The sequence below is a fragment of the Xyrauchen texanus genome, chromosome 22, assembly GCF_025860055.1.
Source record: "Xyrauchen texanus isolate HMW12.3.18 chromosome 22, RBS_HiC_50CHRs, whole genome shotgun sequence".
In the NCBI taxonomy this organism is placed as follows: Eukaryota; Metazoa; Chordata; class Actinopteri; order Cypriniformes; family Catostomidae; genus Xyrauchen; species Xyrauchen texanus.
The window spans coordinates 53,918-68,932 of record NC_068297.1 but is presented as its reverse complement, the minus strand read 5'-3'; the positions used below and the strand labels follow the sequence as shown (position 1 = coordinate 68,932).

The 15,015-nt window shown below is 43.8% G+C and overlaps 1 protein-coding gene across 1 annotated transcript; it reads left to right on the top strand.

Moving 5' to 3' along the window:
• Positions 1-3,946: 3,946 nt before the first annotated feature.
• On the top strand, positions 3,947-10,741 carry LOC127662070 (WD repeat-containing protein 20-like). The gene is made up of 4 exons (XM_052153037.1): positions 3,947-4,215; positions 5,570-5,752; positions 5,876-7,183; positions 9,761-10,741. The coding sequence occupies exons 1-4, from the start codon at positions 3,958-3,960 to the stop codon at positions 9,812-9,814; spliced, it is 1,803 nt and encodes a 600-aa protein (XP_052008997.1). The 5' UTR covers positions 3,947-3,957; the 3' UTR covers positions 9,815-10,741.
• The last annotated feature ends 4,274 nt before the right edge of the window (positions 10,742-15,015 follow it).

Here is a 15,015-nt window from a genome sequence, read left to right as displayed (position 1 = left end):
AGAATAATTGCAAGGATTCACGCCTGTGACTGAAAATACGCCTCATTTTAACTCCAGTAATAATAAATGACTGTGATTGGCCCATCCTGTCCAGCGCTGAGAAATGTTACAGGTACCATGTGACCGTGCCGTCTTAGATCTCGACAATAATTTACTCCTGATTAATGAAACGGAAATAAAAACGTTATATGTTATTAAAGAGTCGATAGTGTTCAGAACACGGTTTCACGCACATCTTAAAAAGACTTATATCACGTGTGTCTTATATTTAAATTCTTCTGAAGCCATTCCGTTGTATCTAAGTATCGGTTCATCTATTCCTCCATTTGAAACTGCTGCGTTTCGGGCTGGAAGCTGCACGCAGGACATTTAAACGACCAAGAAAATGTGGAGGACGATAAATCACGCACATTAATTATTGTGTGTGATGTCAGTAATTGTGTTGAATGTGTGTGAAATGATCTGAGATCAGGTCAGTCTGCCGCGTATCACTGCAGTAAATTCAGAACAGCGAGTTTGAGTAATAAAGCACAAATATAATTGATACAATTTTTTTTTTATTATTCGTAAAACTTATCGCTTTATATCTATTTGTATAAAATTTTCTTGTGACGATTCCGTTTAAAGGGTAACTAAACCCTAAACCAACTTTTTTTAGTTAATGATCTGTAAGCATGGGGCTTTATTAGTACTGGTCATTGATTCAAGTAATTTTTTTGACATTTGTATATAAAGTGTTTTAATTCTACAATATATGGTGTAAAAACGTCTGAGTGCTGCCCTCTTCAGGTTGAACGGTGGCTACTGCAGTTGAATTTTCCTATTGGCTGTTGCGGTACTTCGTGACGTAAGCGGTGACAGCTGACGTAAGCAGGTTCCAGCTCACCACGCCAGATTCATGTACATGTCGTCTTGCGACCGTGTGAGGAATAATAATGACATAGAGTCTGACAGCAGCTGTCAATTAATCCGTCACTACGAGTCTCAGGTGCCCCCCGCCCCCTTTGTGTTAAGTTTATGAATCAATAAAAATGTAAATTGAAACCAAGTGCATTCAGGAGTCAGAAGCGTGTCGATTACAGCTGTGAGGGTCAAACATAACACATGTTTACTAGAAGATTGATGCATCCTTTTGTAATTTAACACAGATATGCATAATGATGAAGTGCAAACGTATTGTAATCAGATTACATTCTGTATGCATAATGTGTGTGTGTGTGCAATCAATACAATTATTTTGCTTCAGCCCCGAATGTATTTTGAAAAGTTGACTGACCAATATGAAACCGGGCAATAGTCTGTAAACCCCCGAAATCATAAGTTTCCTTATTTCATTGTGCTTTGGCTTTGCACATACTGCATACAGCCTGTAAAATAGACATGGATCTTAAAAATAATCTAGCCTATAGAATAAGTTCCTTTGCTGTCGGTAGCCTATGGGCGACTCCGTTTCTTCCTCTGTTGAATATGCAGCAGGTAGGGGAGGAGCTAACATCAACTATCGTTACTTATGGCGAGTAAACAGCAGTTAGCAGGAAAGACAGCAAAAATTAGGCTTTGGGGATTTTTTTTTTTTTTTTTTGGTCCTTAAAGTCTGAAGATCATCATCAGGCTGGCTTTCACCCACAGTAGTAGGGTGACCATATGTCCTCTTTTTCGGACCTTAAAAATGCGTCCGGCCGGGATTTCTAAATTTGCGAAAATGTCCGGGATTCAGCTGTAGTTGTATGATGATGTGTATCTGGTCTAATACTTTATTGTGTGCGCGCGCATGTTTGCATTGCTGTAAGCCCTCTTTGTAAGTCCCGCCTTCTCGCACACCAATTGGTCGATTATAAGAGGCTTGCAGCAACTATTGGCCAAATGCTGCCTGTCAATCTCTCCGCTTGTGTTCGGCATTAAACAGTTGCAAATGACAGATGGGTGGAAACAATGCCTAAAGAAAAATGCACATTTACAGAAGATTTGCACAAATAATCCCTCTGCTTTCGTCCAGGTGGAGATCCGTGGGAATGATTGACATGTGAAGATGCACTTATGTGTCAGTTGCTAATAAAGGTGCAAGTGAAGCACACATCAGCCCTGCGATGCATAAAGGGTCAGCCAAAGGTGAAAGTTCATCAGGTAAATTAACGGACTTCTTTTCTGACCAGGTAAAATTGTTATGACTTTGCTTCATCTTCCATGACCATTCAAAATAATAGTATTAGTAAATGAAGGTTCACTCATGGCATCAATTATTTTATTTTAGTTCATGGACATTCAAAAGAATGTTGGAAATGTTATTTATTTATATACATGTTACATGTTATCTTGTGCTAATTGAGTGTCTTTTTCACTGTATTACACTGTAACACTGTTTATCATGTGTTGTTTTCTCTAAGGATAACCAATAAGCATTAACATAATGTATGTGTGACTTGTTTTGTGATATTAGTTTGTAGGAAATATACACTTTGATTTGATTAAATGGTTTTGTAGAGCAAAGATGAGCTACAGACTGTGCAGCAGCTGTGCCAGAATCAGGCATGGAAACAATTAATCAGTCACTTTACTTTAAAGTTAAAAGTGAAACATTGTTTATCTAAATGATCCCAATGAAAGGATTTTGACAGATGAACATGGAGAATTATATACAGTTCGATGCCATGGTGTGTCAATGAACTTAAAGTCATTCATGTATTGCTTTAACTTAGGATCTTATACATCATTTTGACTATTTATGTCAAAAAAATATAAATTATTTATATTAAATATTTTTTTTACCTCACTTTACTCACTATAATATAACTCTTTTGTGATGACTTTATGTTAATGTACATGATAGATCTTAGGGCAGTCCCACTGATCTGCTCTTCCCAATACATTTTCTTCAATGGTATTGATCTACAATTTGACATATGTAGCACTTGATGAATTAGTTGTTTGAAGCTGATTTGCAATAAGTTATGTGCTGTATCTGTTCTTTTGCATCACAGATGATTCAGGGAGGAGAGAGGATGTTGAGGATAGTACTAGAGTGGAAGATTTAGGAACTGTAGAAACAGGCCCAGCCAGAGCAAAACTCAAAGAATACCCTCTCACCAGCTTTGGACTACAGGGAAGTGGTTGCTAGTGTGAAAATAAAATGGTCTGGGCTAATCCTCGGATGTCCTTCAATGCTGGAAACGCCTCTGGTTGGCGCTGACGCTGTTGATCCAGTTCTACTCATCAGTCATTGGGTCTGTCCTTCAGTAACTGTCTGGTTTGGTTCAGCTATGAAATCAGACATCAGAAGACAGAGGACAGTTCGGACTGCTGAGAGGATTATTGGTGCCCCCGCTTCAAGAACTCACACAGTACCTTTCTGAGCAGTTGTCTTCTGGCCGGGGCTTCAGAGCTCTGATCACCAGAACCGTCAGACACGGGAACAGATTTTACCCCTCAGGAGAGCCATCTCATGAACAGTTAAAACTGCCCCATTGAGCAATAATTATGTGCATTACACAGTTTAATCTATTCATATTTATCCAACACATCTACCTCTTCTGTGTTACATTCCCTTGCATCTGTATATAACATATATATTTGTACATACACACACACACACACACACACACACACACACACACATAGAGAGAGAGAGAGAGAGAGAGATTTTGTCTCACACAATGTGATGTGGTCAAATAAATAATAATAATTTATATATTGCTGTTATTTATATATTACTAATAATTATATTATATACTGTCCAAGTTATTGGACAAAATATATTTTGCTTTTATTTAATTTATATGATGCTTTGGCAACATTGTTTTTGAAACTTTCATGCCAATTAAGTCCATTGACTTGAGATTTTGTCTCACACACACACAGACGCTCACACACATCAATAATAACGCTTGTGTTTGATTAGTAAGTAGATGTTTGTGCGCATGCGCGGTGCGTCAGATCCGGGTCTGAGGAAGATGAATGTAAATGTTAAAGATGGCGGCGGATGGAGGAGGAAAGGAGATGAACGAGATCAAGAGTCAGTTCAGCACGCGGGAAGGTGCGTATAAACTTCTCACGCACTCCGAATACAGCCGACCGAACCGCGTGCCCTTCAACTCTCAGGGCTCGAACCCCGTCCGAGTCACGTTCGTCAACGTCAACGACCAGTCCGGGAACGGCGACAGAATCTGCTTTAATGTGGGCCGGGAGCTTTACTTCTACATCTATAAAGGCGTCCGGAAGGTGAGAGCGGCACTCTTTTATTTAAACACTTATTAAAGATTATTCAACTCGTCATGTGTGAATGTCACGCGCTGTTTCGCTCCAGACCTGCCAATCAAAGTGACTCTCTGTGTGTGCGTGTGTGCGTGCGTGCGTGCGTGCGTGCGTGCGTGCGTGAGTGTGTCTGCCTGTCTGTCTGTCTGCGTGAGTGTCTGTCTGCCTGCCAGCCTGCGTGAGTGTCTGTCTGTGTGTCTGTCTGTCTGTCTGTCTGCCTGCGTGAGTGTCTGTCTGTCTGCCTGTGTGTCTGTCTGCCTGCGTGAGTGTGTGTCTGTCTGCCTGCGTGAGTGTCTGTCTGTGTGTCTGTCTGTCTGCCTGCGTGAGTGTCTGTCTGTCTGCCTGCGTGAGTGTCTGTCTGTCTGCCTGCGTGAGTGTGTGTCTGCCTGCCTGCGTGAGTGTCTGTCTGTCTGCCTGCGTGAGTGTCTGTCTGTGTGTCTGTCTGTCTGCCTGCGTGAGTGTCTGTCTGTCTGCCTGCGTGAGTGTCTGTCTGTCTGTCTGCTTGCGTGAGTGTGTGTCTGTCTGCCTGCGTGAGTGTGTGTCTGTCTGCCTGCGTGAGTGTCTGTCTGTGTGTCTGTCTGTCTGCCTGCGTGAGTGTCTGTCTGTCTGCCTGCGTGAGTGTCTGTCTGTCTGCCTGCGTGAGTGTGTGTCTGCCTGCCTGCGTGAGTGTCTGTCTGTGTGTCTGTCTGTCTGCCTGCGTGAGTGTCTGTCTGTCTGCCTGCGTGAGTGTCTGTCTGTCTGCCTGCGTGAGTGTGTGTCTGCCTGCCTGCGTGAGTGTCTGTCTGTCTGCCTGCGTGAGTGTCTGTCTGTCTGCCTGCGTGAGTGTGTGTCTGCCTGCCTGCGTGAGTGTCTGTCTGTGTGTCTGTCTGTCTGCCTGCGTGAGTGTGTTTGTGGGAATCATAAAACAGCAGCACCTCTTGTACATTCTGTAGCGTGCAGCGCACATGACTGTATAATATTTAATTACATTTCATCCTTCTGTTGTTTAATGATCACATTTTGCCATATCCAGAGTTTTGTTTTAAAAACTGTCACATCTCATATCATTTTGTTAATGACAACATACTGTAATATGGTACTGAAATTAGCTGATGATATTGTACCGTTTAAATGGTTCTGGTATTAAATGGCCCCTGTTAGGGAGGAGTCGTGCCCCTGTTAGGGAGGAGTGGTGTAGCAGTAAACCGGTCTTGTGTCGGTCCTGCTGTGCTGATGATACCGAACCACATGGCCTAGAAATACAGTATTTACTTTAAAAGTTTCCTTTTGTTTTGAGGTTCTGCTGGTATTAAAGTCTTGAGTTCTGTGTTTGTGGCCACAGGCTGCTGACTTGAGTAAGCCGATAGACAAGAGAATATACAAGGGAACGCAGCCCACGTGTCATGACTTCAACCATCTCACCGCCACGGCCGAGAGCGTCTCGCTGCTGGTGGGTTTCTCAGCCGGGCAGGTCCAGCTCATCGACCCCATCAAGAAAGAGACGAGCAAACTCTTTAATGAAGAAGTAAGTGCTGCCATTATTACATATTGTTGATTGTAAATCATTGTATTAGATGTTGGAGGCATTGTCTACATATCGTAACAGATCTCTTTTGCTTTTCTCCCGTTCATCTTCTTCAACACTCAGAGACTTATAGATAAATCCAGAGTAACGTGTGTGAAGTGGGTGCCGGGCTCCGAGAGTCTCTTCCTAGTCGCTCATTCCAGTGGAAACATGTACCTGTATAACGTGGAGCACACGTGCGGCACCACAGCGCCTCATTACCAGCTGCTCAAGCAGGGCAACAACTACGCTGTTCACACCTGCAAGAGCAAGTCCACACGCAACCCCCTGCTCAAGTGGATGGTCGGGGAGGGAGCGCTGAACGAGTTTGCCTTCTCTCCCGATGGGAAGTTCCTGGCCTGCGTGAGTCAGGACGGTTTCCTGCGGGTCTTTAACTTTGATGCGGTCGAACTGCACGGGACCATGAAAAGTTACTTCGGCGGGCTTCTTTGTGTGTGTTGGAGCCCGGACGGCAAGTACATCGTAGCAGGCGGTGAGGACGATTTAGTGACCGTGTGGTCATTCCTGGACTGTCGGGTGATCGCACGTGGACACGGACACAAGTCTTGGGTTAGCGTTGTGGCGTTCGATCACTACACAACTAGCGTGGAGGAGAGTGACCCCATGGAGTTCAGCGGCAGCGACGAGGACTTCCAAGATCAGATCCACTTTGGCCGGGACCGGGCTAACAGCACGCAGTCACGCCTCTCCAAACGCAACTCGACGGACAGCAGGCCGGTGAGTGTCACGTACCGCTTCGGCTCGGTGGGGCAGGACACTCAGCTTTGCCTATGGGACCTCACGGAGGACATCCTCTTCCCTCACCTTCCCCTGTCCCGGACAAGGACGCACACTAACGTGATGAATGCCACCAGTCCGCCCGCCACAGGAAGCGGTGCCGCGGTGATCACGAATACTAACAACCCGAGCACCAATGGCAGTAACAACAGTGGCGCGAGTACGCCAGGTTCCCTCCCCGTGGCGCTGCCACGCTCCAACAGCCTTCCACATTCGGCCTCTGGCAGCGGGAACAGCAAGAGCGCCGTCTCCGATAACCCCATCGCCACCGGCGTGAGCAAGTTCGCCACGCTCTCGCTGCACGACCGCAAAGATCGGCATCCCGAAAAAGACCACAAGCGCAATCACAGTATGGGTCACATAAGCAGCAAGAGCAGCGATAAACTTAACCTTCTCACCAAAACCAAAACGGACCCCGCCAAGACCCTGGGCACGCAGCTGTGCCCTCATATGGAGGACGTGCCCTTGCTCGAACCGCTCATCTGTAAAAAGATTGCACACGAGAGACTCACAGTTCTCATCTTTCTAGAAGACTGTATCGTTACCGCTTGTCAAGAAGGATTTATTTGCACATGGGCGAGACCCGGCAAAGTGGTAAGTTCTGTTTGAATCGCACGTTCCCCTTCCTGCCAACGTCATTCCCACATTAATGCAATTACCATATGTCAAGTCAGCGTCAAGGTGACGTGGTTTGAGTTGAGGCTCAAGAGACCTTTTCTTCAGTATTCATGTGTTCAGCTGTGACATGTGAAGTAGCTCTCTAACCCCTGAGGTTACCCTGTCTGAGAGAGAGAACTCGATTTGTTCAATCCTGTAGAATGTCCTCAACAGGCCACATTATGCATACAGATCTCGTCTGCACAGTTAACCAGAAAAGTAATTGAGATCACGATTACACATGGTTGATGTGATCATTTATCCATGAAAACTCCATTTAAGTGTACAGCAGTTTATCCTAACCAGTCCCCGACAAAGTGATGCCATAGTCAGTCAGAGATGCTTAAATTAGTCAGTAGTCCAATCGATAATGACAAGTGGTCCTAATAATCCGTTTGCATTGTTTCGCATGTGTTTGCGAGCTGAAGAAACATCACCTGACACTTGAAGAACAAAAGCATAAAGTCGTCATTTGGATTATATTAGTTATTTGTCGCGCAGCTGCGTTCAGTGTAGACGGTCAACACGCTGCATACAGTTTTGTAGTGCTGGTATGTTTTAAGATTATTATCATGTCATTACCTCTATTGATTTTAAGTCTCGGCGTTTGTGTGACGTGTGCAGTTACTGCATGTTAGCTTATGTAAACAGAAGGGTTTGGCACAGAGCGTGTTTTTAACTCCGAGGTGTAGAAAAGGATGAAGTACATTTCAGAAATCAAGAACATGTCCGTGTCATTCTGTGTTCAGTGATCAGCCGTGTTACATTGTAGTAAAGCGAGATAATTGCCCTGTTATATTCCTGTTTGACATAGACTCACAAAGCATTACACCAAGTATGGTCTTGTATGAGTATGTACTTTCTCATAATTGCCACATTTGTACATACAGTACATCAGATGTACAGGGCACCGGACAGTATTCCCAGCGCTTCACTTGTTCCACATGTTGTGATGTTTGAGCCTTATTCCAAAATGGATTAAATTCATCATTTTCCTCATTTCTACAAACAATACCCCATAATGACAACGTGAAAGAAGTTTGTTTGAAATCTTTGCAAATGTATTAAAAATAAAAAGACTAATAAATCACATGTACATAAGTATTCACACCCTTTGCTCAAGACTTTGTTGAATCACCTTTGGCATGAATTACAGCCTCAAGTCTTTTTGTGTATGATGCTACAAGCTTGGCACACCTATTTTTGGGCAGTTTCCCCCATTCTTCTTTGCAGGACCTCTCAAGCTCCATCAGGTTGGATGGGGAGCATTGGTGCACAGCCTTTTTCAGATGTCTCCAGAGATGTTCAATCGGGTTCAAGTCTGGGCTCTGGCTGGGCCACACAAAGACATTCACAGAGTTGTCCCGTAGCCACTCCTTTGTTATCCTGTGTGCTTAGGGTCGTTGTCCTGTTGGAAGATGAACCTTCGCCCCAGTCTGAGGTCCAGAGCACTCTGGAGCAGGTTTTCATCAAGGATGTCTCTGTACATTGCTGCATTCATCTTTCCCTCGATCCTGACTAGTCTCCCAGTTCCTGCCGCTGAACAACATCCCCACAGCATGATGCTGCCACCACCATGCTTCACTGTAGGGGTGGGATTGGCCAGGTGATGAGCGGTGCCTGTTTCCTCCAGACATGACGCTTGTCATTCAGGCCAAAGAGTTCAATTTTTTATTCCTCATGGTCTGAGAGTCCTTCAGGTGCCTTTTGGCAAACTCCAGATGGCTGTCATGTGCCTTTTACTGAGGAGTGTCTTCCGTCTGGCCACTCTACCATACAGGCCTGATTAGTGGAGTGCTGCAGAGATGGTTGTTCTTCTGGAAGTTTCTCCTCTCTCCACAGAGAAACACTGGAGCTCTGTCAGAGTGACCATCGGGTTCTTGGCTCCCTGACTAAGCCCCTTCTCCCCCGATCGCTCAGTTTGGCTGGGCGGGTCTAGGAAGAGCCTAACTTCCTCCATTTACGGATGATGGAGGTCACTGTGCTCATTGGGACCTTCAATGCTGCAGAAATGTTTCTGTACCCTTCCCCAGATCTGTGCCTCAATACAATCCTGTCTCGGAGGTCTCCAGACAATTCCTTGGACTTCATGGCTTGGTTTGTGCTCTGACATGCACTGTTAACTGTGGGACCTTATATAGACAGGTGTGTGCCTTTCCAAATCATGTCCAATCAACTGAATTTACCACAGGTGGACTCCAATCAAGTTGTAGAAACATCTCAAGGATGATCAGTGGAAACAGGAAGCACCTGAGCTCAATGTTGAGTGTCATGGCAAAGGGTGTGAATACTTATGTACTTGTGATCCGTTTTAATTTTTTAAATAAATTTGCAAAGATTTGAAACAAACTCCTTTCACGCTGTCATTATGGGGTATTGTTTGTAGAATTTTGAGGACCATAATAAATTAAATCAATTTGCTGAGCAGTGATTAATAACTGTTGCTCTGTAGGGTCAGAATATAGACATGATATTTATGGCTTCTCAGAAACTTGTTTTGTTCTTTTTTTTCAGGGTTTATTGTCATCACTAAATCAAGCCAACTCTCCGAGCGGAACGGTCGTATAGCCAATAAGACACAATATTCCTGCTGCTAGGAGCCGCATCACGCCGCGCTGCTCGTCATCGATTTCTCTTTATCCGCTTGAGATGTTCCTCGCCGGTGGAAAGGCTGTGCCGCTAAAGTGCAGTTTCTTCAGTTTTTCCCTCTTTTCCCAAGTATTTATTTGCATTTTGTTGTTGTTTTCACTCTCACTTTATGATTTGTGTGTATTTGAATCTTGGTGAAGGGAAATCTTTACTCAAGGGTGGAATACGAGTCTGTCTTGAACTCGCTACACCGCGAGATCTAGTGGACGAACCCGAGACTCGCTTCATCCCGATCCCATTTTAATAAAGTTTATTTTCATACGGATAGATTCGAGCCCTGAAAACTGCACTGATGTTGATTTGGTTTGTAACTATAAAAGACAAAGAAAGGTTCGGGGAAGGCTTTAATCTTCTCTTGAAAGGGGAATCTGAAAGGCTGGATGCTGCAATCATCGTTTTGAAAAGAAAATTCATTTGCACTTAATAGTTTATTAGAGAATGGCTTTACATTTGTGTCGAGGACTCACGGACCGGTATAACGGAGAATTGTGACTTTTTATCTATTGAGCATTTATTTTAATATTGTTTCAGATAAAATCTGCTTTGTATTATATGTATAATATTGTAATTCAGTGATTTAATGGGACAAAAGCAAATGATCAGTACTAAATAGTGATATTTCTAAAGCAGAAAAACATAATAATATTAAAAATAATCTTAAATATGCAGGTTTCTGTTTGTTTTCTTCCTGTCTCTTGTACAAATTCATCCAAATGTATTTTGATAAGAAGATTTATGTATGAGAGATGCTAATCTGCTAAACTCAGGAAGTTGAAATGACAAAGAAAACATCTGAAAGATTCAGAAGTTCATGTTTTAAAGTTCTTGTATGTAACACTCAGAAATCCCCAGTAAAATCTGACACTATTGAACATCATAACAGACGCTTTTATTATTGTTCATGTGCTCATATTCCTGATCCATGTGCTCATATTCCTGATTCATGTGCTCATATTCCTGATCCATGTGCTCATGTGTCTGATCCATGTGCTCATATTCCTGATTCATGTGCTCATGTGTCTGATCCATGTGCTCATATTCCTGATTCATGTGCTCATGTGTCTGATCCATGTGCTCATATTCCTGATTCATGTGCTCATGTGTCTGATCCATGTGCTCATATTCCTGATTCATGTGCTCATGTGTCTGATCCATGTGCTCATATTCCTGATTCATGTGCTCATGTGTCTGATCCATGTGCTCATATTCCTGATTCATGTGCTCATGTGTCTGATCCATGTGCTCATATTCCTGATTCATGTGCTCATGTGTCTGATCCATGTGCTCATATTCCTGATTCATGTGCTCATGTGTCTGATCCATGTGCTCATATTCCTGATTCATGTGCTCATGTGTCTGATCCATGTGCTCATATTCCTGATCCATGTGCTCATATTCCTGATCCATGTGCTCATATTCCTGATTCATGTGCTCATATTCCTGATTCATGTGCTCATATTCCTGATCCATGTGCTCATATTCCTGATTCATGTGCTCATGTGTCTGATCCATGTGCTCATATTCCTGATTCATGTGCTCATGTGTCTGATCCATGTGCTCATGTGTCTGATCCATGTGCTCATATTCCTGATCCATGTGCTCATAATTCTGATCCATGTGCACATGTGTCTGATCCATGTGATCATATTCCTGATCCATGTGCTCATAATTCTGATCCATGTGCTCATGTGTCTGATCCATGTGCTCATATTCCTGATCCATGTGCTCATATTCCTGATTCATGTGCTCATATTCCTGATTCATGTGCTCATATTCCTGATTCATGTGCTCATATTCCTGATCCATGTGCTCATATTCCTGATTCATGTGCTCATATTCCTGATCCATGTGCTCATATTCCTGATCCATGTGCTCATAATTCTGATCCATGTGCACATGTGTCTGATCCATGTGATCATATTCCTGATCCATGTGCTCATATTCCTGATCCATGTGCTCAAAATTCTGATCCATGTGCACATGTGTCTGATCCATGTGCTCATGTGTCTGATCCATGTGCTCATATTCCTGATCCATGTGCTCATAATTCTGATCCATGTGCACATGTGTCTGATCCATGTGCTCATATTCCTGATCCATGTGCTCATATTCCTGATCCATGTGCTCATGTGTCTGATCCATGTGCTCATGTGTCTGATCCATGTGCACATGTGTCTGATCCATGTGCTCATGTGTCTGATCCATGTGCTCATGTGTCTGATCCATGTGCTCATATTCCTGATCCATGTGCTCATGTGTCTGATCCATGTGCTCATGTGTCTGATCCATGTGCACATGTGTCTGATCCATGTGCTCATGTGTCTGATCCATGTGCTCATGTGTCTGATCCATGTGCACATGTGTCTGATCCATGTGCTCATGTGTCTGATCCATGTGCTCATATTCCTGATCCATGTGCTCATGTGTCTGATCCATGTGCACATGTGTCTGATCCATGTGCTCATGTGTCTGATCCATGTGCTCATGTGTCTGATCCATGTGCTCATGTGTCTGATCCATGTGCTCATGTGTCTGATCCATGTGCTCATATTCCTGATCCATGTGCTCATGTGTCTGATCCATGTGCACATGTGTCTGATCCATGTGCTCATATTCCTGATCCATGTGCACATGTGTCTGATCCATGTGCTCATATTCCTGATCCATGTGCTCATATTCCTGATCCATGTGCTCATGTGTCTGATCCATGTGCACATGTGTCTGATCCATGTGCACATGTGTCTGATCCATGTGCTCATATTCCTGATCCATGTGCTCATAATTCTGATCCATGTGCACATGTGTCTGATCCATGTGCTCATATTCCTGATCCATGTGCTCATATTCCTGATCCATGTGCTCATGTGTCTGATCCATGTGCTCATGTGTCTGATCCATGTGCTCATGTGTCTGATCCATGTGCTCATATTCCTGATCCATGTGCTCATATTCCTGATCCATGTGCTCATATTCCTGATCCATGTGCTCATGTGTCTGATCCATGTGCTCATATTCCTGATCCATGTGCTCATGTGTCTGATCCATGTGCTCATGTGTCTGATCCATGTGCTCATATTCCTGATCCATGTGCTCATATTCCTGATCCATGTGCTCATATTCCTGATCCATGTGCTCATGTGTCTGATCCATGTGCTCATGTGTCTGATCCATGTGCTCATGTGTCTGATCCATGTGCTCATGTGTCTGATCCATGTGCTCATGTGTCTGATCCATGTGCTCATGTGTCTGATCCATGTGCTCATAATTCTGATCCATGTGCACATGTGTCTGATCCATGTGATCATATTCCTGATCCATGTGCTCATAATTCTGATCCATGTGCTCATGTGTCTGATCCATGTGCTCATGTGTCTGATCCATGTGCTCATGTGTCTGATCCATGTGATCATATTCCTGATCCATGTGCTCATGTGTCTGATCCATGTGCTCATGTGTCTGATCCATGTGCTCATGTGTCTGATCCATGTGATCATATTCCTGATCCATGTGCTCATAATTCTGATCCATGTGCACATGTGTCTGATCCATGTGCACATGTGTCTGATCCATGTGCTCATGTGTCTGATTCATGTGCTCATGTGTCTGATCCATGTGCTCATATTCCTGATCCATGTGCTCATGTGTCTGATCCATGTGCTCATATTCCTGATCCATGTGCTCATGTGTCTGATCCATGTGCTCATATTCCTGATCCATGTGCTCATGTGTCTGATTCATGTGCTCATGTGTCTGATCCATGTGCTCATGTGTCTGATCCATGTGCTCATGTGTCTGATCCATGTGCTCATGTGTCTGATCCATGTGCTCATGTGTCTGATCCATGTGCTCATGTGTCTGATCCATGTGCTCATGTGTCTGAACCATGTGCTCATGTGTCTGATTCATGTGCTCATGTGTCTGATTCATGTGCTCATGTGTCTGATCCATGTGCTCATGTGTCTGATTCATGTGCACATGTGTCTGATTCATGTGCTCATGTGTCTGATCCATGTGCTCATGTGTCTGATCCATGTGCTCATGTGTCTGATTCATGTGCTCATGTGTCTGATTCATGTGCTCATGTGTCTGATCCATGTGCTCATGTGTCTGATCCATGTGCTCATGTGTCTGATCCATGTGCTCATGTGTCTGATTCATGTGTCTGATCCATGTGCTCATGTGTCTGATTCATGTGTCTGATCCATGTGCTCATGTGTCTGATTCATGTGCTCATGTGTCTGATTCATGTGCTCATGTGTCTGATTCATGTGCTCATATTCCTGATTCATGTGCTCATGTGTCTGATCCATGTGCTCATGTGTCTGATCCATGTGCTCATGTGTCTGATCCATGTGCTCATGTGTCTGATCCATGTGCTCATGTGTCTGATCCATGTGCTCATGTGTCTGATCCATGTGCTCATGTGTCTGATCCATGTGCTCATGTGTCTGATCCATGTGCTCATATTCCTGATTCATGTGCTCATGTGTCTGATCCATGTGCTCATATTCCTGATTCATGTGCTCATGTGTCTGATCCATGTGCTCATATTCCTGATTCATGTGCTCATGTGTCTGATTCATGTGCTCATGTGTCTGATCCATGTGCTCATATTCCTGATTCATGTGCTCATGTGTCTGATTCATGTGCTCATGTGTCTGATCCATGTGCTCATGTGTCTGATCCATGTGCTCATGTGTCTGATTCATGTGCTCATGTGTCTGATCCATGTGCTCATATTCCTGATTCATGTGCTCATGTGTCTGATCCATGTGCTCATGTGTCTGATTCATGTGCTCATGTGTCTGATTCATGTGCTCATATTCCTGATTCATGTGCTCATGTGTCTGATTCATGTGCTCATGTGTCTGATTCATGTGCTCATGTGTCTGATCCATGTGCTCATGTGTCTGATCCATGTGCTCATGTGTCTGATCCATGTGCTCATGTGTCTGATCCATGTGCTCATGTGTCTGATCCATGTGCTCATATTCCTGATTCATGTGCTCATATTCCTGATTCATGTGCTCATATTCCTGATTCATGTGCTCATATTCCTGATTCATGTGCTCATTTTACATTTCACATTTTGTTCTTCATTAAAAACAATTCTATGGATG

Excerpts from the sequence above, each read along its gene's own strand:
- LOC127662070 (XM_052153037.1), top strand. The coding sequence starts at position 3,958 with ATGTTAAAGATGGCGGCGGATGGAGGAGGAAAGGAGATGAACGAGATC. Across the intron at positions 5,753-5,875 it reads GCAAACTCTTTAATGAAGAA|AGACTTATAGATAAATCCAG; the intron begins GTAAGTGCTGCC and ends TTCAACACTCAG. Across the intron at positions 7,184-9,760 it reads GGGCGAGACCCGGCAAAGTG|GGTTTATTGTCATCACTAAA; the intron begins GTAAGTTCTGTT and ends CTTTTTTTTCAG.